Raw genomic sequence first — 24,975 nt, 5'->3', positions numbered from 1 at the left:
CTGTGGGTGCTGTAAGGAGGGGCAAGGCCCACCCAGGCTGCTCCAGCATCCTCAGAACATTCCGTGTCTGTGGCAAGGATGAGGACAGAGGGAGGCTGGGCCTTGGGGTGTGTGCACTGGGAACATGTATGCACACATTTACATATGTACACATGCACAGGGCACAAACACATATGTATACACATATGCATGCATGTAAACATGTATCCACACACACACACGTATGTGCATGCCTATGCATCACACACATGAGTGCACACACGTTCCCAAACAGACACACACACGCATGTGTGCACATATACATGACACATGTGCATGGCACAATACACTCACATGCATGTAGATGTATGTGTACTCTCACACATGTGCACACTCAGACACATATGCATATACTCACACACATGTACAGACATGTAAATACACATATGCATACACACACACACAGCACACATGAGTATATACTCATGCTCACACATGCATGGCCAGCCCACCACCTCAGGGGGCCTACCAGCCCCTCCCTCCCGACGGTCTGCTGCACCCCATGGGTTGGGTCCTCAGCACTTCAGGTCTCCATTCACAGAGGCCGTGGACAGCGTGCTGACCAGCCCCTGGTGGTCCCCAGATCTCTGGCAGCGAGTCCTGATGAGCTTGTAGATGGCAAACCCAGGGATGGTGAGGCAAGGCACCCCAGCCACCACCACCACCACTGCGTATACCCAGTCTGGGTATGGCACCTTCTCGGATTTGGGAAATTCCTCCTGGGGAAAGAGCCACATGGATGATAGAAGCGTCTGGAGCCCCCAGGTCTGCTCTGGGGACACATGTCCTGTAGGGCTGGGGTGGGCAGCCTGAGGCTCTTCTAGTCTCCCCTACTCCCACTCCTCGCATTTACAGGAGTGAAGGGGAGCCACAATCCCAGCTCTTCCCCCATTCTTCAGTGGGTTCCAGCTCCTGCCCCTGGCCCCACTGGGTCCCAGATCCTGCCCCCTAACCCCATGTGAGTCCCACCTCCTGCCCTCTGACCCCACATGGGTCCCACCTCCTACCCTCTGACCCCACATGGGTCCCAGCTCCAGCCCCCTGACCCCACATGGGTCCCTGCTCCCATCCCCAACCCCACATGGGTCCCACCTCCTGCCCTCTTACACTAACAGAGCTAGGTTCCCATTCCTGCCCCTGCCCTCTGCACTCACATAGCTAGGGTCCCAGACACTGTATGTCAGTTCCTCGTTGACCTTCACCACAAAGAAGAAGAAGAAGATGACCAACATGATCAGTGGGCTGACCACTCTCCATGTGACTTGCCAGAAGATGTTGGGCTTGTGGCCAATCATGAACTCGATGTCCCTGTTAAACCTAGAAGCAGGGCCAGAGGGAGACATCACCAGGGACCCCACTAGGACTTCATTGCATCGAACAAAGGATGATCCTTTCTCTCCCGCCTGGACACTCAGTGTCATCCTGGCACACCCGGCTCTCACCCCACTTCCAGGCCAGGGTGCACCTCCTCTAAAAAGGCCCCTCTGTGAGCACGGTACCCTCTCCCAGTGCCCTGACGGGAAGTCATCAACAGTGGTGTCCATGTCCTCACCCCATCCTGGGATGGTTACTGCTGTACAAGGGAGAGGACAGAGAAGGGAGCCCTAGATACTCCTGCCTCTGCCTCCATGGCAGCACTGGAGGTTGGAGAGTCCCCACCCACCCCAGCCCTAAGGCTTGAGGCCCATCCTCTGCTGAATCCTTTTTCACAAAGGGATTTACTATGTAGAAATCATGATGGAGCAGGTGGAATGTGAACCTGAGCTGGTTGTGGGCTCCAGGGACCTGAGCAGGCACTGTGGGACACTAACCCAAGCCAGCCCCTGGCTCACGTGGATGTCAGAGCCAGTCCCTCTTTCCCTTCTAGGGACTCAGAGCCTGGTGCTGTACTTCATGAAACCATGCATTCGGACCTAAACTTTCCTTGTCAATATCTGTGTGACACCAGTGCTAAACCTCCCCACCCCCGTCCGGGGCTGGTTTGGCTTCTGTCCTCACTCACCTAATGCTGACACACACCCTGTCCACAAACCCCATCTGCTCCTGCCTGCAGGTCAGAGCCAGCCTGCAGAGGGGAGCCCAGTGAAGGGCCCAGTTTTACTACATGCTGGCAGGTTACTTCTAAAGGAACCTCAAATCCAGTGCCCATCAGCAGTGCCACCTCCTGGTCCCACCCAGGATCAGTGATGCTGCCAGGCAACGTCTGACCAAGTGGCCTGCTGACAGCGTACACACTCCCTGCCTGCCATGGCTGTTGTCTGCTGGTGCCCTCTCTTCCCCTGGAAAGGCCTAGAACACCAGGACAGGGAGAAGGGTTCCTGGCCAGGGACCCTAGGGAAGTATAGTGTGCCCTGTGCCCTCACTAGATGGGACACCATTGAGCCCAGATGCCCCGGCTTCAGGGTCCCAGCAGCAGGAGGCCCACAGCACAGGAGGGACCTTCTGCTCTCCCACCTGCTGCTGAGCACTGGGGCTGCTTTGGGGGACCCTGGACCCCTAAGCATTTATCCAGTTCACAGCTGTCCACACGCCCTGGCCATTCCATGCTGGCCCCCCACCCTGCACATCTGTACTGACTCACCCCTGCATAGGGCTTCTTGGCCTCTGTGTAGGTAGCTAAGTTTCTAGCTCACTACTTGTCCTCTGATTGTTCAGGGCATGTTTTCATTCAGGGCCACTCTCCCTCTGTTCCCCCTGAGCAATGCAAATCACTACTTGTCTCTGTTCCAGCTGGCCTGCCAGCGCCTGGTGAGAGTTATTTGGCTTGCCCCACTCCTGGGTGGTATCCTGTCCAGTTGGCTGGGAGTCGGGGTCCTCCTTGGCCAGACCCAGCCCACAGGCTTGGCACTCCCCTCATCTTGCTGTCTCTGTGCCACTGCCTGCTGCTCCCTTTGGGGCAGGGCCCCCAGAGGCCCTGACTCACAGCCCCATGGGAACCTTCATGACCTGGCTTTTCTACTCCAGATGCTGCTGCCACCACGTCACCTCCTACCTGTCCACACCGTACAAGTAGACCACTGAGAACATCTCACAGAAGGCGATGATGAGCAGTGGAATGGAGCCGGCATAGCTGTCCAGCAGTGACAGCCAGTACTGGCCAGAGTTCAGTGTAAAGATGAAGGCGATGAGGTAGGTCCCCAAGCAGATGAGGCCTGTGGGCCAGACAGGCAGCACAGGGTCACACAGTGCCAGGGCCTCACTGCTGCTGAGGGCCCAGCCTGCCCAACTGCACACGCACCTGTGAGCAGCTCCTTGGGCCACTTCTGGGGGGTGATCTTGAGGTCCTGCAGGGGCACGACGACGCCTTCCATGTTTCCGAACATGGAGGACAGGCCCAGGCAGAAGAGCATGATGAAGAAGAGCACGGACCACAGAGGGGACAGCGGCATCTTGGTGATGGCCTCAGTGAAGACGATGAAGGCCAGGCCCGTGCCCTCCACACCCTGCAGGGCAGCATAGTCACCCATGACCCTGCCTGGCCCTGCTGTCTCCCTTGACCCGTGCTGGCCCATTGGACCCTGGCTTTCTGCCTCCAAGCCCACAGAGCAAGCATCATGTGATCTCAGTCATCTGGTGAAGTGATGAGATCTTGTCTTTTAGGCCCAAAGTGCACTTTAGAAAGCCAAGCCAGTGAGAGGATCCCTCCCTCTAGCAGTGGTCAGAGCCCTGAGTGGCTGGGACAGACACACCAAATCACGGACGTAGGAAGCTTCCTAAGACGTCACCTGAGAGCTTCACCTAAATATACACCTGGGGGCTCCTGAATTAAGGTGGCCACTGGCCTGGGTTAGGGCACCCACATGCGCCCACAGGCTCACGGGTATGTCAGCCTCCAGGCATTGCTACCCGGGACACCAGACTGTCAGCTGGGAACTCAGCTCCAGCTCATCCCAGCCCTGGTGGTCAGTGGTCCCGGCTGTGCCATCTCTGCAGAGAAAGCCCTGCTGAGGGCTGAAGGCCTGGATCAGGGCATTCTACCGGGCAGAGCCCCTGCAGGGGATTGGCTCCAGGATTTCAGGCAACTTAATACATCTGTGTGAGCTCTAGGAGCAAGATGCTGACCCTCCTGCTCAGGGACACTGCTCCATGGAAGACTCTGAGCAGTTTAAAGGGAACTTGCCAGCAATGGTACACATTGGCAGAGGCGCCTGAGCTGCCCGGGGGGAGGAAAGCCACAGTGGCACAGAACCCACTGAGGCTGAGAATGGTGCTGCCAGGGAAGGCTGGCCCACAATAACACCATTACCAGATTCTCTTTCAGTGGCATTTCTCAGAAGGCAAACCAACAGGGGTACCCTGGGGCTGGGGGAGCAAGAGTGACCTGGAGGTGATGGGTCACAGTACACACGTGGCTGTGCAAACTCAATAAGACTCAGAAATTGTGCTGAAAATGGGCGGGTGTCATGGCACATAATTAGACCTCAGTGAAGTTGTTTCTACACAAAGAAAGGAAGTGTAGACCCTGCACCCCTATCTGGTCCCTCTTGCCTTTGGATGCCTCTGGATGTCAGTGAAAAAAGGGTGGAGAGAACCCAAGACCTCTCTGCTGGCCCAGCTGGCACCATACTACCCCATAGCTGCCATGTCAGGGGCCACGAGACACAGCGCTAGGCCCCGAAAATGGCAAAATTATGGGTGGCTCCCAAATAAGGAAACTGCAAAATTAATATTAGAAAATGTTCATCTATAAAATCCAGCAGAGGCTTGGCTCAGTGGTTAGGGTGCTGGCCACATACACTGGGACTGGCGGGTTCAAACCCAGCCTGGGCCTGCTAAACAACAATGACAACAATAACCCAAAAAAAAAAAAATAGCCGGGCAATGTGGCAGGTACCTGTAGTCCCAGCTACTTGGGAGGCGGAGATAAGAGAATCACTTAAACCCAAGAGTTTGAGGTCGCTGTGAGCTGAGACACTACAGCACTCTACAGAGGCTGATTTAGTGAGACTCTGTCTCAAAAAAAAAACCTAGCAGAATTTGAACTTCATTAATTGTTAAAATGGTGTTTGAAAGCATTCTTTACATTAGACAACGATTTGTGAGTTTCTTTCTGGTAGCTGAGAAAAGTTGGCCAGGCCAAAACAAAATGTGCCTCTGGTTGCCTAGTAAGTTCAAAACCAGTTAAAATAATTCTCCCAATTTTTATGGAAGGAATATTACAAACTGCCACAAGCAGTGTGAAAAGGGAGGGAGCAGGGGTGCCAGCCCACAGCAACTTGGTCCCTGCCTCAGGCATTGCCAGGCCCCAGCAGTGGGTTTTGAGGCCCAGCAGATGCCAGCCACCCAGATCACAGTGCCCAGGAGGAAAGTCCGAGATGGACAGACGCAGAGGCCAGAGGTCAGCCAAACCCTAGCATGCAGCCAACTCTTGGGTCCTGCAAGGGTGTCCTCCCCGTTGCCTGCATCTTTGAGGCACCCACAGGGACTTACTTCCGAGAGGAAGGAGTTCATGTCACAGGTCTGGAACTGCAGCTGTGCGTAGGCTGTGGGGTTGCTGGCATTGCACCAGCGCTGCACCTCCTGGAAGTTCTCCTGGGTCACACTGCCTTCAGGCAGGTCAAATCCATTGATGAGGGTCAGAATGTTCCTGGGAAGGACAGGGGCTAACTCAGGCTTGCTGTGAGTAGGCACCACCCCAGGAGCTGGGCCAGTGGGTGAGCGGGGACTCACGTGCTGAAACAGGCATCGTAGCGCTCAGTGGCACGGAAGCCGATGATGGAGTAGACAACAGTGGCCGCATACACTGATGTGAAGCCATTGATGACAGACACAATCACTGAGTCCATTTCGCAGTTGTTGCTGTGATAAGAACAGTGTCACCTTGTGCCTCACGCTGTGCGGCAAGCAGTTCTGCCCTGGAACACAGTGCAGCAGAAACACCTGTGCCAACCTGGGGCTCTGTCTCTGAGCCAAGCCCAAGAGGGAGGGACTGAACCCTGTGGGTAGCAGGGCAGGCTGGACCCCATCCTCCTCTGAGCAGCCACTGAGGACACAGGTGATGGGATAGATGAGGAGCCCCATGCCACAGGCCCAAGCCCTTTTCATCACTTCACTTGCCCCTAGCTCGATGGCTTTAGAAATTCCTCTGGTTTTGGCAATAGGTTCTCATTTGGTACAAATTATGAGGGGAGCTCAGTCCATAAACCCCAAGGGTTGGTTGTACCACCTGCCCAGGGTGAAAAGGAGGAAAAGAGGTCTCAGAGGTCACGCTGGGAGCTGCAAGGCATGGTAGAGCCAGCAGGGAGGATCCATCTTCAAGCCCTTAACATCCCAGCCATTTTGCCTTCTTCCGGCCTTCGAGCTCCCCTTAACCCCCTGGCTCCAGCCCACATTGACTTTAGGCCTCCCCAGAGCTAGGCTGCAGGCACTGGGGGCCCTGCTGTCAAGGGGAGACTCCTGGACATACAGGAGTCACCAGCAGGACTCAAGGGAGTCGTCTTAAACTCAGGTCTCAGGGAGTCCCTGGCAGTCAAAGGCCTGTGGCCCAGAGCTGTGTTCCTGACCCACAGGTGGGTGTGGGAAAGAGGCCTCCCCCTTGCTCCAGCTTCCTCATTTTCCTCAGGGCATTGCTCTGGCCACACCCCTACTGCTCACTGGCTACTCTGGCCACCCCAGGCGACCCTGGGATGGCGCCCTGGGCTCACGCTAACCTTGGGCTTCTAGAATAGCACCAGGTAGAAGACCCTCTGTGGAGTCTCCCATAGACTCTGGGGATCCAGGCCATCCACTTGCCACTGAGGACCTGCATCTCCTAAATGCATGCCCCACTTGACCCCTGACCCCCAACCGACCTGGCCAGCCCCCCCATTCTAATGCAGATTTCCTGATGCTTCTACCAAAAGTAGATGGTATCAGCCAGCAGGGAGGTGCAGACTAAACCAGCTCACTACCATGGTTTAGTCTGCACCAGGTCATCATCAGACTTGGCAGGAGTGGGGGCACCCGGTGGAGGCCCCGACATGGAGTTGCATTGTGGGAGGCTCAGACACGAAGGGACACGTTATGTGCACCCTATCTGTAGGGGTGTCCAGAATGGGCCAGACCATGGAGGCTGGGAGGAGTCAGTGATTGCCAGGGGCTGGGGGGTGGGGATTTGGGAGTAACTGCTAGTGGATATGGGGCTTTGGGTATGCTTAGAGTGTTCTGGAACTAGACAGTAGTGGCTGGACAACTCTGAATGTCCTAAAACCACTGAATCATACACTTTAGTGGGAGAGTTGTAAGATAGGCAAGTTGTCTGAACAACACAGCCATGGAAGCAATTCAGTCTCAGCTGCACCTTGTCCAGTCCACAAGGGTTCCTGGCACACCTCTCTCAGCCCCAGCACAGGCACAGGGACCCATGGTCCTTCCTCTCTCTCTAACATCCACCCTGCCCCCACTCTATGCCCCACACCCTCTCCCAACCTGGCTCAAACCACTCCTCCCTCCACCCCTGCACCCCATCTATATCCCCAAACCTGCTAGGCCCTACCCCTTACTGGCTCCGCCCCCAGCCTGTCCCCCCCAACCTCAGCCTCATCCCACACCTTGGACCCTTGACCTCCTGACCTGCCTAAGTCTGCTTAGGTCAAGCTCATCCATTCTGCCCCTCCCTCTCCAGCCCAGTGTTTCAGGCTCCTGCCTCCCCTGCCCACGTGATGCTGACGCTGCTTCACCATGATGCCCACACAGTCCCAGCCAGGGCCCCTTACTCACTGCACGGAATTGTAGCTAGAGAATGAGATGAGGCCCCCAAAGGCCAGGGAGAAGGAGTAGAAGACCTGGGCGCCCGCATCCAGCCAGGTGACCGGGTTGGCCAGCTCTGTGACCTGCACCAGAGAGAGACCTCAGCTGTGGGTTGTAAGGACTGGCTGCTGGCCACCTGGGAAGGTGTGGCTCAAGGAAGAGCTGTGAGTTTTGTGGGCAGGATGGATACCACTGCCCAGAGGGGTCAAGTCCATCCCCTGCAGTGGCTCTGCATGCACAGAGGGGCAAAGTCAGGCCAAAGGCCTCCTCACCCAGCCTGGTTGACCTTCTCAGCCCCAGGGCAGGACAGGAAGACAGGCCAGCTGCCACCTGTGGACATGAGCAGGCCTTGAGGCCAGGGGGTTCTGAGACCAGGTCAGATAGTGGAGACTCACATTAGGCGTGAAGAGGAAGACAATGCCATTGGTGGCACCCTTTAGCGTTAGACCTCGAATGAGGAAGATGGTCAGCACGACGTACGGCAGCGTGGAGGTGACGTACACAGCCTGCAGGGCAAGCGTGGGGGAGGTGAGAGTGGGGAAGGTGTGTGATGGGCAGGTGTATGATGGGCAGGTATGAGGGGACAGGTGTGTGTCAAAGTAGGTGTGGGGGGCTGGTGTGGACACAGGGGCAATAGGGATCGCTGGTTCCTCGAGCAGAGCAGCCTCAAGGATGGCTCCTTGCTCTGCCTCTCTCCTCCTCGTCCCCCTTCCCCTTGTTCTGAACTTTCCAATTAGCTAGACATTGTGGCTTACGCCTGCATGGAGCTTTCCAGTGTGGTGTCTGGAAGCCACGTGCCAGCACCAAGTCCTGGTAGGTCTGGACAATTGGGTAGTGGTGGGGGTGCAGCACAGGGCAGCAGGGGAGGAAGGGACAGCACAGGGCAGCAGGGGAGGAAGGGACAGCACAGGGCAGCAGGGGAGGAAGGGACAGCACAGGGCAGCAGCAGGGAGGGACCAGCACAGGGCAGTAGGGAGGGGGAAGCACAGGGCGGATACTCCTGGGACCCCGGGACTTCCTAGGCTCCCTGGGCCAGCTTTGCCTGCCCCACCTGCCCCTGGGCTGTGGCGTGGCTACCTTCCCAGTGGTCTCGATGCCCCGGATGGTGCACACGTAGAGGACACTCCAGGCACAGGTTAGGCACAGCAGCATCCACCACTGTATCGAGCCCGAGTCACTGATGGACGTGGAGATGTTGAGGGTCTCACGGTACCAGAAGTAGTCCACCGAGGAGCTCCTGGCACACTCGTCCACGAAGCCTGTGGGAGGGCCGTTCACACACTTCAGGGAGTGTGTCCTGGGGCCCCAAGCTGAAGATGTCTTGAGACCTTGGGAGAGGGCCTTGTCAGCCCTGAGTGCAGCTGGGGATACGTGGTGGGGGCCCTGTGTTGCTCTCACCTCAGGGGCCATTTCAATGGCCCTAACCCCAGAGGTTACACACAGGCAGCTCAGGCCCCATGTGGCACGTGGATTGCCGTGGGCTGAGTGGATGCCCTTAGGCCTGGGGCAGAGTCTTGGACAGGGTGAGGGGCCAAGAGGACCCTAGTGCAGAACTCCACATGTGTAAAGAGCACCCAGGGGTGGGCTGGGCCCAGAGGACTCCACACAGTGGGTTCCACAACGGCCCTCCTGATGACTTCACCCACCACTCTGCCACCTCCACTTAGCAGTTGCCTTTTTTAAGGGCTTTTCTCTTGTGCTGTGATTTTTAAAAATATCCTATTGTTTTAAATGTGCTCTAATTTTTGGCACACTCAATCTATAACCATCTGAATTTTAGAAAATTAGAGGATGACTCTTCACAAAGCCCATGTCTGCCTATAAGTCGGTGCTGCCTCTGCCCACACAGCCTCACCAGGTAGGATGGGCAGCAGCCTTACCTGTCTTGTTCTGGTCGAGGGGGCACTGGCTCCAGGGCAGCGGGTCCTGGAAGGAGTTGAAGAAGTACCACATGACCCAAGCGATGATGGTGTTATAGTAGAGGCCCACCATGAAGGACACGAACATGGACGCAACACCTGTGGGTGGCACTGTGGTGTGGGTGTGTCTCCCTGAGGGCACCACCCACCTGTCCCACCCCCAGGCAGCCCTCAGGCCAGGTGGTCATGGGATGCAGCTGGAAGCTGTCCTGAATCTGAGAATGATGTGGCATGGGCCAAGCTCAAGCAGGGCACACACCACCACCACTCACTCATCAGAGCCCAGCGCTCCTGCTGTCCCCAGTGGGCAGGTCGAGGCAGGTGGCCACAGGGCCTTTGCAAAGAGCCATCAAGGTGCTCAGTGGCTTGGCGCTACTTGCTACCTACTTCCTACTACCTGCTACCAGCCTGGGTTGGGGGGGTAGGGCTGTGGCCTTGTACAGGTTGGTGGACTTGGGAGAGAAGAGGGGCAGGGAACGGACTGCTGTGCAAATGTTCACCATCATCTGGGGGCAGCTAGGTGTGATCTCAAAGTGCCTCATGTCTTCCCTGTTGTTTTGAAGTTGAAGTTTGAAATGGGGCAGTGGAGAAGGAGAGAGATGGGGGAGAGAGAAGCAAGGGAGGAATAGATGGAGGGAGAAGGGGAGAAGGAGGAGAGAGAGGTGGAGACAGAGGGGGTAGGGAGAGAGGGAGAGAAGGAAGGGAGAGAGGGAAGTGGCATGGGGCTGGCTGTAGCCCTTAAGCTTTAGGAATGTGGGCTCAGAATCCCATTTAGGGAGACCCTTCCCCCCCTTTCTCCCAGCTGAAGCTCTGTTCTCATGTTCTGAGCTCTCAAAGAGCCATGAACCCTTGGTGAGTGAGGGACCACACAGAGACTCACCGAGGCCCTTGAGGGCTGGGTGGATGGAGCTCCACACGCCCACACTGCCCTTGCGCAGCCTCTGCCCAATGGCGAACTCCAAGTGCAGCAGTGGAATGCCTTCCAAGACCAGCAGGATGAGGAAGGGGATCATGAAGGCACCTGGGATGGAGGAGGGTGCTGGGTACTCAGTCTTAATCAGTTGGCCCCTCCCAGCCTCGGATGGATAGAGCTGAGATGTAGGGGCCCATCCCCTGTGGTCAGCTGACTTCACATTCCAAAAGGACTGCTCAGGGGGACAGTCTACACGTCAGGTTGACATTTATTTTAGACTGTCTGCCTGAGCAGTCCTTTGGAATGGGAGCTGTGGCCATGACCTGAGGCAGCATTGATGTCCTCATGCACTGAACAGCACAGTGCAGTGGAAGCCCTCATGGCATCCTCAAGGTGGCACCCAGCTGGCCCTCCCCTGCCTCTTCCTGCCCAGGAGCCCCACGAGTGGCAGCAGGAGCTGCTGGCCAGTGAGGTGGGCGCTTCCTACCACAGAGTTCCTGCTCCACCCTCTGGGGCCACCTGCCCACTGTCTTCATTTGGCTGGAGAGCTGCCCTCCCAGAGGCCTGTGGGCTAGAATGGAGCCGGATCCTCTCTGCCTTAAGGAGCATCGCTCAGCTTGGGCAGCTCATCTGTGACACCAAAAGTGTCTTTTATTTTAAAACGCAAATCCAACCTCAGTTCGCCGGCCACCTTGCCCATCGGGGGCTAATGTCATAGAGATGAGACAGCAAGTGCTAACAAAGACAGAGAGACAGGAGCACTGCTGGTGGGAAGGGAAGAGGGCATCCACTGTGCACACCTGAATGGTGATTCCTCAGAAGTTAAAAACAGGGTGACCGTGTGACCCAGCAATTTTATTTCTAGGCCTGCACCGTAACAAACTGAGGGCAGCGCTCACAGAGATAGTCACACCCCCAAGTTCACAGCAGCGTGGCTCGCCACTCCTGAAGGGTAGAAGCAGCCCTTGGGTGACTGCCAGATAAACAGCAAGCCACACCCTTGAGGACATTATACTAAGAGAAATAAGCCAGACATGAAAGACAACACCCTGTCTTTTCACTTCACGGCAGTGCCCAGAGACGTCAGGTTCATGGGATCAGAGGTGGACACAGCTGCCAGGGCAGGGGTGGGGCTGGTGTTCAGGGAAGTGAGACTCAGCACGTGGAGATGAGGGTGGGGACGGTTGTACAGGCCTGCGAATGTAACACATGGACCACTAAGCCAGACACGAAGAAAGGGCAAACTTCATGTTTCTGTATTCCACATATGACAGCAGAGAGAAGGGCCACGTCCAGACACCTCTACTTCTACCCTGAGTCCCACCGGTCTTGTGGGAGATGTACCTCCTGCCCTGCCCTAAGGCCACACCAGGAGCCATCATCTGGGGCTCTAATTTATAATGTTAGAAATGAGCATTGGAATGTGATGATGTTTGAATCCCTTTGACATCGCTGTGACTCAGTCTGAGGTGGACCTGCCCTGGTGGGAACTAGGGGTCAGGACGGCTCACCAAACTGAGCAAACCAAGGCTGACAGGGAGAGACAGGCGTCAGTGGGGTGTGGGGGGTTCAGTTACGTGGTGAGCAGGAGTCTGGCTCGGGTCGCAGCCTGTCTGGAAAGTCAGCTCAGGGATGGGGGACACGTTGCAGAATGTGACAGACGCCCAGAAGGACTTCACACTCCGATTCACTCATATCTTTAAATGCTGTGTCTTTAGAAAAGACAGGTGAGGAGTGGGAGCCAGCTCCCCTCAGAGCTGCTGCCAAGGAAACACCACAGGGGACGTTGGCATCTAGGGGACGGGCCTGTTGGGTACCCATGTGGGTGGGTAGGGAATTGCATGCCCTGCCAGCACCCTAGGCCCTTGGGGACAGCTTGTGTGACTCCTGAGAGTGGTGCCCACAGGATGTCCACAGGCCAGGCAGAGCTCAGGGAAGGGCATAGGCTGGCCTGTCCAGCTGTGGAGGCATGGACGGCACAGGCAGCAAAGAGGAGCTGCCTATCAGTGCCAGGGCCCAGAGTGGAGAAATGGGTGCACACATGGGATGGAGGCCACACGCGCAAGCCTTCCCGGCTTCAGTGCCTTCAGAGAGGCAGCTAAAGGCACAAGATCCCATCCACCTGCCCTGGCTGGGTGGCTACACGTGCAGGCTCAGAGGCACAGTCCAGAGATAGCACTGCTGTGGGTACGAAGGTCGAAGGCCGCCAGCACTCAGCCTTGACCAGTGCAGGAGCTGAGACTAGATGCCACATCCAGAGTGCTCTCGCCAGGACCACCCTGTAGTGCCCAGGTGGTGAGGACATGCTCCCTAGTAGGGATCCTTCCTCACCCTCTTGTCCTAGGGCTCAGGCCATAGGACCTGTGGTGAGAGGGACTCCTGCAACGGGCTCTCCTGGCATAGCCAGTGCTTCCCCCACACGCCCTTGTTCTACTTGCTGTTTCCCATCAAACCTGGTCAAAATCCAACTCCCTTCACATCCCAGCTCCCCATCCCCCCATCATGTCTCCTCCTTCTCTCCCCAAATCTTTCCCCTGCTGCCCCTGAGCACAAGGTACCACTGAGGTGGGAGAGGAAAGAGACAGAGATGGGGGAAGAATGAGAGAGAGAGAGAGAGGAGGCTGAGAGAGAGGGAGGAAGGTAAGAGAGATGGCGGGAGGGAGAGAGAGGGAGAGTGAGGTGGGATGGCGGAGGGGCTGGAGTTTTGAGTGCTCAGTGGACTTTCTCACTGGCCCTTGGCCAGCCCTTCACAGCCCTCCCTGTCTCTGCTCTCTCTCTGTCACGTGGAAGCTGGCACTGGGGTGGACAGGGCCCTCCATATCCCAGGGGGGACTTCTGGCCTGGCCAAGCATAGGCCCTTCTCTGACCTGGGCTCCAGTGACAGTCTTCTCCAGGAACTCTAGGACAGTAATATCCTTGCAGGCCAGACACTGGGCTCATTCATGAGATGGAAGCAGAGAGCAGTGACAGGGTCCAGGAGAGACCCACAAGCCCACCCCTGCCCCTGGCTGCAGACCCACCTGCAGAAACACCTGAGATCCCAGCAGGGCCTAGAGCTGGATTTGAAACACTTTTAGACAAAACTACCATAAGACAATGAGGGCATTGTTCCCAAATGTCCTTCTATCCTCTCCCTTCCCTCCATGCCCCAACCTTAAACACTTGGGGGAAACTCCTACTCACCCTTGAAAACCCTACTCAATGTCCTCTCTTCTGGGGCACCTTGCCTGGCAGCCCTTGCTCCTGACAGCCCTGCCTCTTGAAAGTTCCTTTGAATAAGAGACCCTCAAATCCCTGACTCCTGTGAGTGAACAGAAAGGATGGGGTGGTATCCATCCACTACACCCTCAAAGTGGGCCCAGCCCAGCCCACATGCCTGTCGGGAGCTCGTGGAACTCAGGCAGCTACTGACATGGCTGGGTGTCCTGGGGGCAGCACTCAGGCCTTTGAGATGAGTGGAGGATGCTCTGACTAATTAAGTCCCCAGGGATGCAAATCTTTCTCCTCTAAACCCACTACTTCTTCCAGCTGTGGGATGAAGGCGCCTAGAAGGAAAGCAGGGAAAAGCCACTGGGTGTCTGCTGCAAGGCCCTTGTCAGGGGGGCAGTGGAGGCTCTGGGTGTGGGTCCAAAGGTCCCCAGAGACCAGGACCTCCTCCGCTGGGAGGCGTGACCGGTGTTTGTCTTTCGTGCAGATGGAAGCAAATGGCAGAGATAACGGAGTCGAGGCGGGGTACAGAAAAGGTGTCAGAAGGAAAAACACACTTGGCACAGAAACACAGTTCTTTCTTTTCTTGAAAAATTAGAAAATGATGAGGAGGAAAAAGAAGAGAAAGAGGATGTGGTAGAGGAGAAATGGAGGGGGCGGGGGGAGGGAAGGTAAAGAAAGGGAGGAGGGTACGTGTAGGGGACGGGGGAGGATGGAGAAACAGGGACATGTAAGGGAGGAGGAGGAAGAAGGAGGAGGAGGGGGGAAGAGGAAGGGGGAGGGGAGAGGAGTGGAGCTGTGGGTTTTGTGAGCAGGGATCAATGGTCCCCCTCGCCTCTCCCTGCAGGTGCTTGGAGCAGGGGGCAGATTTTGCTGCATACAGATGTAGGACCCCAAGACTAATGGGAAAGGCAGCCCCAGGCCAGGTGCTGGGTGGCTCAGGCTCCTGGAGCAAGGAGGAGTGGGAACAGGTGTGGCAAGGCAGGCCTGCTCCTCAAAAGTGTGGTCCCAGCCCAGCATCTCTCCATGCAGAGCAGAGTGGGTCGGTGGCTGCACTGTGGGCCCCCTTTGGGTGAGCTCTTTGCACCTGAAGTGTGAGGCTGGCATTGGGGACACCCATGAAGAACTGTGGTTTCTGGACGTGGGCATGAAGGTGATTCCACCTGTGCTTCTCTCTCTGGCCTCATTGATGTAGAGTGGTGGTGACTCCAGACAGGGGTGTGTGGCTGTGTCCTGAGGCCTTCTGTTGCTGTCCCTCCCCACCCTGACTCATTCATAGGTCAGGTGGATTCCTCCATCACATCCATTTAGACCAAAGCCAGGGTGACCTGGAGAGGCCTGGCAGGGGACCCAGCTGCCTCCGGAAATGCTCTTCTGGGAGGGGCCTCTCCAACGCATCAGCAAGGAAGGCAAAATCGCTACACTTCAGAGGCTTGAAGGAGGGTGTGAACTTTTTTAACCTTGAAGGACAATCCCAAACAGGAGGCTCCAGGAGAAAAGGTGAGCAGGTGGAGCTGCCTGCTCCTTCTTGCTTTGGTCAGCACCAGTGATCCTTGTCAATCAGGATGTGTGGTGTCGCTGACCTGGGTGTGCACACAGAGTCCTTGAGAAGGCGGATGGAGAGCACCAAGGGACACCGCCTGCTCCACTGTGCTGACATCCACGCCAGCTGCAGCCTCAAGTCCCCCGGAGCCTGAGGAGGCCCACGTGTTCCTCTGAGTCTGCTAACTGCTGCTACGCAGCCGCTGCCACCACCGTGAGCCAGGTCCACTGCAGGGCATGCATAGATGGTGTGCAGCCACCCCCAGGTCCTGCCCTGTGGGTCTGGCTCCTTTGAGCTGCAGTCCAGGCTTTAGTCCTGGCAGGCTGGTTGTCTAGTTTGTGGGGTCTTCATTAGCACATGGCAGAGTGTCTCAAAAGGCCTGGAATTCTCCCAGACAGTGGGCATATACAGGACCTTAAGTGCCACCTGTGGTCACCACAGCTGGGGGTAGGTAGCGAGGAGTGACCCTTGAGGTCCAGCAGGTGACCTGATGTCCTAGCAGGAAAGGGACCAGGTGCTGGGGCAGAGGAGAAGCCCACTTGTATCTACTTCCAAAGTGGGACTACTCTGAGTCCCTGTGCATCTAGGCCCTGCTCTGCCCACGCCCAGTGGCCTGAGCCCATGTCTGTCCTCCCAAGGTTCTGTGTATGAGTCTGTAGGGCTACCTGCTGTACGGCCCACTACGCAGCACAGTATACTCCTATGGGCAAGAGCACCACACTCCCAGACTTTCTGCATGTGTCTGATCTCAAAGCAAAGACCACCTGAGGTGCTGGAAGCCCCACCAATGCCCACCAAAGCCCTTTTGTGGAAAGACTGAAATGATCGCTTCCAAGGCAGCTCAGGTATCCACACTCCCTGCCCAGATGGACAGGCACCAGCACCTCCACCACACATGGGGGGCTGGGCTTCCCATCAGAGCCAAACAGGGGCCACAGTGCAGGGCCGGTCAAGGGAGGGAGTTCCTGGGGGCCTAGGAAGTGCTGGGGCTCTGGCCACATTTCCATATGGCCAGCGGAGAGGCAGCACTCAGGACTTGGAACCGCACTGCCCGCCACCATGCAGGCCGGAGACAGAAAGCAAGCCCCCCACGGCCAAGCTCAGCTCTCCGTGAGGGGAGGGGAAGACAGTCAGGCACATGTCATCACAAAGCCATGTGGAGACCCACATCTTTCTTCATCAGGACCCTTTGGAAGCCCACGAAGGCCACAGAGCCTCCCGTGACAGAGCCACCTGCTCAGGGGACAGCAGCCCAGGGCCATGGGCCCAAGGCCACCTCCAGCATAGGTCCCAGGTAAAGATACTCCTGTCACTTCTGTGCCAGCAGCTGTGTCCACCAGGGGCCACCAGAAGCTGGACAGAGGAATGATCTACAGCTATGGCAGGAGGTGGGCTCAGCTGTGGAGGGCAGGGCCCTTGTGACCTCTGGAGAACGCACGAGCCCCTCTGTGGCTCCCCTGCCTCTGGCCACCAGCCCCATCCCTCCATTTTAGGGTTCACAAGTGCCCACCAGTGGCTGGGAAGCCAGAGGATGCACCGGGGTCTGCTGGGGGTGTGCACAGGGCTGGTCTTAGGCCCTCAGGGTAGAGTTCTCCTGTCCCCTGCTCAAGGCAGAGGCTCTCCGGCAGCAGCATGGCCCTCCTCCCCCGGTGCCAGGCAGGGCTCTGCTCCTTCAGCAACAACCAGAAAGCAGGGCACGGGTGGTGTAGGCAGTGTGAAACCATTTCCCTACACAACCTGTCCCCCCGCCTGTCAGCCCCTCTACCTACCTCCTCCGTGGCTCTGGCACAGGTAGGGGAAACGCCACACATTGCCCAGGCCCACGCAGAAGCCCACACACGTGAGCATGTACTGAGCCTTGTTGTCCCACTTGGGCCGGGAGCTGGCCTCCTCTTTCTCTAGGGTCTCCAGCTGGCCCAGGGAGGGGATCCGCCCCTCTAGGCCAGGGTTGGGCAGCACAAGCCTCACCATGGTGGTCTCTGGGCTGGTTCTGAGGTGAGTGGATAGGACGGGAGCCAGAGGGTGAGTGGCCGTGGCCAGGAGCCCCAGCACTTTATAGCGAACCTTTGGCACCTTGCCCCAAGCACCTGGGCAGAAAGGAGCCGTCAGCAGATCTGCAGGGTGCGTCCACAGAGGGACTGTTAATGCCTTATCTGTTGGCCCCCGCCCGGCCAGCAGGGCCACCCACAGGACAACACCCCCCTGCCACTGCAAACACCACAGGTGAGCCCCTCCAGGGCTCTAAGGAACCTGACAGACGCCAGACGCCAAGGACCCAAGGCAAACAGACCCTCTCTGTGGACCCTGCCCAGTTCAGCAGGACACTGGCTCTATCCTAGACCCTGCCCCAGCAGGAGGCCGGGAGGAGCCTTACTTCCCACTGTGTGGGCTGGCCCAGTCCTCCCAGGGAGGTGGGCAGGAGCCATGGGCCCTGGGGACAGTCCATCCCTGCTCAGGGCAGCACAGAGAGGTTCAGACCCTTCCAGCTTGGCTCTGCACTCTAAATGGCAGCTCAAAGGGCCAGGGGTCCCCACCAGTATCCAGGGTGCCCAAGGCCACTTTACATATGGCTTGAACCACCTGAGAGTGGGGCCCTCCAGGCCAGGCCATGGGGATCCAGGGTTCATTATGGGGCCTAAAGTCACCCTGGCCACCTCTGGGTCCCCAGAGCCATTGGGTCTACAACTACCCCAGACCCACTGCCTTCCAGGTGACTAAGGGTGGTATTCCTGTCTCTCCATAGAGTGCTGAGGAGGCAGTCCTGTGCTGGGGCCAGCAGTGGGAGACATGGGACCTATGGGCTGATATAGGGGCCCAGGAGGGGCGAGGGACAGGACCCCTATGGCTTTTATGCACAGTTTTCAGTGCAGAACTGGGGGCTCCTCCTTGCGCAGGCCTGCCCAGGCATCCCCCCATCAGCCCTCCAAATGAGCATCCTGGGCCCAGCCCTGCCTGCCCCAGCCACCCCAGGCAGCTTTCGGGGAGGCTGCTTCATTGTGCTTCTTTATCTGGGTGGTCCCAACTGCTGGGAGCACTCCCACCCCTGCGCTGCAGGTTCTGAGTCTGACCTTTGCCCCTAGGACACAGCTGAAATGGGAAAGCGTGGAGGCCGGAAGGAAGAGATCAGGTTTACATTTAGGAACATCTGGCTTCTGAGAATGATCACAGATGGGAAGGGGCTCCCAGGAAGAGGGCTCCCTCCAGCGCAAGGACCATCAGAGGCCCTGGCAAGTGTGGCCACACCGGCCCCCCTGAACAGTGCGCCTCCCTCATCGCACTGGCCACCTGGTTTGACACTGCTGCCTGGTCCCATCCTGAGCACACTTCTTCCATGTCCACCTTCACTTCTCACAGCACTGTTTCTTGCTGACATGCTGCCCAGTTGGGGTAGTTTGGGAGTTGCTGTTTCTGTTCTCTCTGTCCACCCAGGATGGATGTAAGATGGTCCAGGCAGGGACCTCGGTCTCCTCTGCTCATGGGTAAGCTGAGAGCCTGACCCTCCGTCCATACGTGCATGTCGCAGCTGGGTCCCTAGGTGGGAAGTTCATCTCCACCAGGCTGACCCTCCCATCCCTGCTCCATCCCCACCAGCTGGTTCACCAGGGACCTCAAGAGACTGACCACCCGTGATCCTTCTGACCAGGCTCAAGTTCCCTGCCAAAACCTGGGGTAGCTCAGGGGCATAGAGGGGCCCACTTGATGAGCCTTTTCCTTTTTACTAGAATTGTGTTTGAAAATACAATGGAAAATAGTAAATCCTGTCAGGACCTTGCCCAGCTGCGCCCCCCTTGAGACTGGAGAGGTCAGCGGGGGCAGATGTGATGAATACAGAGCAGAGTCCCTGTCTGGACACCAACCAAGAGTGTCCCAGAGGGGCCACTCTCAGAACACTGCTGCTTCATTCTCGTTTACAGCATTAACTTATGACAAATATGTGCTCAGTAAAGAAATCAGAGTTTTCCACCAGCTGGAGAAAACACTGGTAGGTCCTTTGTTCTACAGTTTGAAAATATGTGTGAGAGACACTCATTCACTAGTGAAGTTCTACTGTCTATGCCTGAGTGTAACCAACATTGGGTCTTAAAATTTTCCTTTTATTATTCTTTTACTTAATTAAATTTAAATTTTTAACCAATTAATTTTTAAGTTTTATTAACTTTTTTTCAAGCACCATTTTTGATGTGTAACATCAAGAGTACTCAGTGCATAGGGCAAGCCATTTATTATGGAAAATGTCCCCCACATAGAGCATCTCCACTGTTGTTGGTACCTCCGTACACGTTGCCGGGATGGACATATCTGAATCATTTTGGAGGCTGATAAATTGTCACAAACAGGCACATTCATGTAATGATCACCCATAGGAATACACAGAACATTCCAGATCCCCAGAGTCCCTGCCCCTCCAAGCACTGCCTCACGTCACTATCTGCATCTGTGAGACCAGAGATGGCTGTGCAGGTGCTGATCCTCCCAGACTCCATGTGGGCAGCTCCGTGGGGACAGCTCTGAGGGGAAGTGTGGGGAAAGCTCTGTGGGGGACATGTGGGGACAGTTCTGTGAGGGGACATCTGGGGGCTGGGTGGGGCAGCTGTACCCTCCTTCCTACTTTCCCTCAGACTTCCCTAACGGCCACTGACCCTGAGTGTCCTGATCTGCAATGTGTGGCCATTCTGTCATCCTCTGTAAAAAGCTAGTCTGGGTTCTTTTCTTTTCTTTTTTTCTTTCTCTTTCTTTTTTTTTTTTTTTTTGAGACAGAGCCTCAAGCTATCCCCCTGGGTAGAGTGCCGTGGCATCACAGCTCACAGCAACCTTCAACTCCTGGGCTCAAGCGAGTCTCCTGCCTCTGCCTCCCAAGTAGCTGGGACCACAGGCGCCCGCCACAACGCCTGGCCATTTTTTGGTTGCAGCCATCGTTGTTGTTTTGGCCGGTCCGGGCTGGGGATTCGAACCCGCCACCTTAGGTGTATGTGGCTGGCGCCTTAGCCACTTGAGCCACAGGCGCCGAGCCCTTTTCTTTTTTTGAGACAGAGCCTCACTATGTCACCCTAGATAGAGTGCTGTGGCATCATAGCTCACAGCAACCTCAAACTCTTGGACTTAAGTGATTCTCTTGCGTCAGCCTCCCGAGTAGCTGGGACTACAGGCACCCACCACAACGCTGGGCTATTTTTCTTGTTGTTGAACCCAGCAGGCCCAGGCCAGGTTCGAACCTGCTAGCCCTGGGGTATGTGGCTGGTGTTCCAACCCCCGGCCTACAGGCGCTTTTCTGTTGGACGCCACCACCTTCCTCCTGTTCACAGAGTGCTTTACTGTGTTCTGCAATGTGGTGCCTCACAACCATCCTCCCCAGTCTGGTGCTTGCCTTCCCACCGTCTCACTGGTAGCTTTTGGTGAAGAAAGCTCCCAAATGCAAGCAGTCCAGGAACCTGCACTCAGAAACATCCCTGCCTTCCTGGAGGTTGGGAGGACACTTCTCCTGCCTTCCCACCTCCTGCCCACCTACACCTTCACCTGCTGATCATTTCTCCGTTCTTCACCTTCTACTCTGACCCGTCAGCCTTTTGTCCCCTTGTGTTGGTTGTGTGTTATGTTTTTCTGTAGCTTTGTAAGCCCTGATATCTGATGATAAAGCCTTTCAACTTTATCATTCTTCCAGAAATACATATTTTATAGTAAACTTATAAGTTTCTCCAGAACACCTTCTGGAATTTGCAGTGTGTTAAATCTACAGATCTACAAATCAATTTCTGTGGAAATATTTACAATATTCAGTTTCTCAATCATGGTATATCCTTTCATTAATGTACGCTTTCTTTTTATCGGTAATGCTTTATAGTTTTTCTTGTAGAAGTCTTAAAAATCTTTCATTAGATTTTTATTAGTAGTTATTTACTTTTTGATTCTATTGCGAATGGTATTACTTTCCAAGAGTCCATCTTTTAATTGAGTTGCTGGTGTACGTGAAAGTTGTGGGGTCACCTGTGTCAAACCTTGTCACAGTGGTGGCTGGGAAGGTCATGGAGAGGGGCTCAGGCACAAATGCCCAATGGCAAGAATGATTGCAAAGAATTCTGCAGAACACATAACCTTGCACAAAAATCCTCTGCCCAGAAACAGCCAGTTCAACTTTGGCCTGACACTGCCATTGTTATTCCTTTTGCCAAGAATAATTATTTCCAAACACCTTAGTTAACCTCATTTTCACTTTAAGACCCTGTCTTCCTCTGCCTCCCTGAAGATATTCGTACCTGTCCCTGAACATGCGTGATTCCTTCTGGAGAGTTTCTGTCTGTCTTTTGGGTTCAATGTGAGCAATACAGTGACTTTGTACATTGACTTTATATCAAAATTTTTTCTTTCTTTTTCTTTTTGAGACAGAGTCTCAAACAGATGCCTGGGTAGAGTACCGTGGTGTCACAGCTCACAGCAACCTCAAACTTTTGGGCTTAAGTGATTCCCTTGCCTCAGCCTCCCAAGTAGTTGGGACTACAGGCATCCGCCATAATGACTGGCTATAGTTTTGGTTGTAGTTGCCACTGTTGTTTGGCAGGTCTGTGGTGGATTTGAACCTGCCAGCTCCGGTGTATGTGGCTGGTGACCTAGCCGCTGAGCTATAGGCGCTGAGCCTCAAAATCTTTTCTTAACACTCACACCCATTCATCGTCTTTTTACATGAGTTGTTCTTTTTTTTTTTTTTTAATTTTGAGACAGAGCCTCAAGCTGTCGCCCTGGGTAGAGTGCTGTGGCATCACAGCTCACAGCAACCTCTAACTCTTGGGTTTAGGCATTTTTTTGCCTCCGCCTCCCAAGTAGCTGGGACTACAGGCACCCACCACAACGCATGGCTATTTTTGATTGCAGCTGTCATTGTTGTTTGGCAGGCCCGATCTGGATTCAAACCCACCAGCTCAGGTGTATGTGACTGGCACCTTAGCCACTTGAGCTATAGGTGCCAAGCCATTTTTACATGTTTTAATACAAAATCATGCCAACCACAGTGCCAGTTTCATTGACTCCTTTCCATCCCTCCCCCTTTCATTCTCTAGCTTCCTCTGTTTTTCCATGTGGTGTCTGGCACAGTGCTGAACAGAACTCGCAGGGGCAGCCTTGTCTGTCCCATCTTTGGGGAGCCTCGGTGCTTCACCCTGTGACTGAGTATCATGTAGACCTTTGTGCAAATGCTGGTCAGATTAAGGAATTTTCTTTCTTTCTTTCTTCCTTTTTTTGGTAGTTTTTGGTCAGGGCTGGGTTTGAACCCACCACCTCCAGCATATGGGGCCGGCACCCTATTCCTTGAGCCACAGGCACTGCCCCAATTAAGGAATTTTCTTTCTATTCTTCGTACATGGAGAGATTCTTTTAATTTTTTTGTAACAGCTTTCCTGATTCATCCACCATACAATCCACTCGTTTTAAGTACACAATCAGTGGTTTTAGTAGATCCACGTTATTGTGCCACCATCACTGCAATGGATGTTAGAACATTTTCACCATCCAAAAAAGAGCCTCCCCATCAATCCCAAACTCCCTTCTTGAGGTTACGTTTTCTGTCATGAATGGGTGATAAATCATATGAAATTCTTTCCTACATTTTGGAGATCACTAAAGATTGTTCCTCCTTATTCTCTTGATGTGGTGATTACACAGTTGAATTTCAGGTATCAAACCAATCTCCCATTCCTGGAATAATCCCAACCTGTTCATGATTCTTACTTTTCACACCACTCACTTCAGTTCGCCAAGAATTACTTCAGAGTAGACTTAACCCACAATCCTGAGGGCTCCTTGCGGTAGGTGGCTAAGCGGGGAACCACTGGGTCATGGGCTGCTCCATCTGCAGGTGCAGACTCAGCTGCCCGGTCACTCTGTGAGGAGCTGCTGCTCTCTCTGCAGCAGGGACTGAGAACACCCTGCCCACTGCACTTTCACTGACAGCAGCTGTTATTATTACTTTAAAACCATTGCTCATTTTGTAAGTTTAAAAGTTGGAGTTAAAATGTACCACGGAGGTTATTGAATCCCTTATGAAGGAGGCTTGACCTTAATCAGTGTACTGTTTCGGTCCATCAGATCTTACTTAAATGGGGCATGCCTCCAGCTTTAGTTATTTTACACATAGTATCATAATCCAAATCATCTGGAAAAGATGACATTTAGTTAGCATAAGCCAGGTTATGCTTCAGCAACAAGCACACTCAACTGCCCAAGACAATGTCCTGTGGCTGGTGTGAACCTCCAGGCAGCTGTATGCCCCTGGGAACCTCAGTATTCATGGTTTCTGAGGCTGAGGAGGGTGAGGTAGGACCTGGGCACAGGCCATTTCTGCCATGCTCCACCACCCAAAGCAAGTCAGATGTCCATCCACTGTCCCAAAAGGGACAAAGAGGTTTGGTCCCACTGAGGCCTGAGGCAGTGGTGAGAGGTGCCCGTAGCTGCCAGGATGGGTAGCTGGTGGCCAGGCATGACACAGACGCTGCTCTCAGCAGCACCATTCTGCTTGTCCTTCCCCAGTGGGGCAGCCCCCTCCTAATGCCCCTTGAGCCTTCTGGCAGAGGTCACAGCATGTGTCATTTGCCTGTGTAGGGGGACACACCAGCTTGAGCAACGAGCATGTCACCTGCCCAAGCCCTGGCCAAGGGATAGCACTCAGGTGTGACCAGGGCCATGGGTGTCCCAGTGTGCTCAGGATATTTGCCTGGCTTGGGGCAGTCTCACAGGGGCCGAGCCCTCACGAGACACATACAGAGCTGCCTGCCTGCCAGGTGCAAAGAGCCAGAAAAACTGTTGGGGTGCTAGGGACCTGTCAGGCAGATGGGGGAACCAGCGTCCCTCCAGCCTCCAGAGCCCTTGGCACTTGGCAGAGAGGTAGATATAGTCAAAAGCCGAGCAGGGCCACTCCAGTGCCCACTATCTACCCACATGGTCCCAGCAGAGCCCACCGGTCATTAGCACAGGGACAAGAGACTGACAAGGACTGGACCCCACTGCTGGCCCCAGAGCTAGCAGCCTTCCAGCCTACTATACCCTGCGGGCATTCGCCTCGCCCACTGCTGAGACAGGCACTCCGAGGCCTTCTGTCCCTTTCAGGGGGCTGTGTGCTCCCTGCAGAGAGACAGTCATGGTGGGACAGCCCCACAGAGTCCAGACCCTGGGGAAGGCACTAAGCACAGTGTGGCTGGTAAGCACAGGGGCTCTGGGCAGCTCTAGGCTGGAGTATTCACAGTCAAGTGTTCACAGCCCCCCAAGGAAGCAAGAGGGGCCCGGAGAGAAAAGCAGGGAGCCAGGGAGCTGGTCCAATCCTGGGGTGTCCCCCGGGACAGGACAGAGACATCCTAAAAGCACCAGTACCCCCCAAGCCCCGCCACAGTAAGGCATGGAGGATACAAATCTCAGATGGATGACGCCTCAGAAGTCCTCTAAGTCCAGGCATCAGGGCAACTCAGAGGAAGACCATTGGGAATCTCATGATTCACGGATCATTAACCTTTGTTTTGAACAGGTGGTTTGTTTCCATGAAGGAATTGTGTTTACATGGCAGAGTCACGGGACCCTGGGCCTCCCCCACCCCCAGGCTGGGATTGTTGACTCCAGATTTAACCCACAGGATTAGTCACTGCTATACA

At 55.2% G+C, this 24,975-nt stretch overlaps 1 protein-coding gene across 1 annotated transcript; it reads right to left on the bottom strand.

Moving 5' to 3' along the window:
• Nucleotides 1-446: 446 nt before the first annotated feature.
• Nucleotides 447-17,326, bottom strand: SLC6A19 (solute carrier family 6 member 19). Its single transcript, XM_003802012.2, has 12 exons — nt 17,119-17,326; nt 10,567-10,707; nt 9,648-9,785; nt 8,845-9,026; nt 8,163-8,273; nt 7,738-7,850; nt 5,710-5,838; nt 5,470-5,626; nt 3,278-3,482; nt 3,032-3,191; nt 1,194-1,356; nt 447-758 (listed from the first exon to the last, which is right to left on the bottom strand). Exons 1-12 carry the CDS (start codon nt 17,318-17,320, stop codon nt 555-557), a joined length of 1,905 nt encoding a protein of 634 aa, XP_003802060.1. The 5' UTR covers nt 17,321-17,326; the 3' UTR covers nt 447-554.
• Nucleotides 17,327-24,975: the final 7,649 nt, after the last annotated feature.

This window comes from Otolemur garnettii, unplaced genomic scaffold (assembly GCF_000181295.1).
Source record: "Otolemur garnettii isolate 467f Iridium unplaced genomic scaffold, OtoGar3 scaffold00226, whole genome shotgun sequence".
Classification (NCBI taxonomy): Eukaryota; Metazoa; Chordata; class Mammalia; order Primates; family Galagidae; genus Otolemur; species Otolemur garnettii.
Note: the sequence above shows the minus strand (reverse complement) of the source record. Positions and strands in the feature narration are given on the sequence as shown.

What these genes read in the sequence shown, in the direction of transcription:
- SLC6A19 (XM_003802012.2), bottom strand. Translation starts at nt 17,320, where the DNA reads ATGGTGAGGCTTGTGCTGCCCAACCCTGGCCTAGAGGGGCGGATCCCC. An exon ending in TCTAGCTACAATTCCGTGCA is followed by an intron (nt 5,839 to 7,737) that starts GTGAGTAAGGGG and finishes TTCTTATCACAG; the next exon opens with CAACAACTGCGAAATGGACT. An exon ending in TACTTGTACGGTGTGGACAG is followed by an intron (nt 1,357 to 3,031) that starts GTAGGAGGTGAC and finishes CCCTGCTTCTAG; the next exon opens with GTTTAACAGGGACATCGAGT.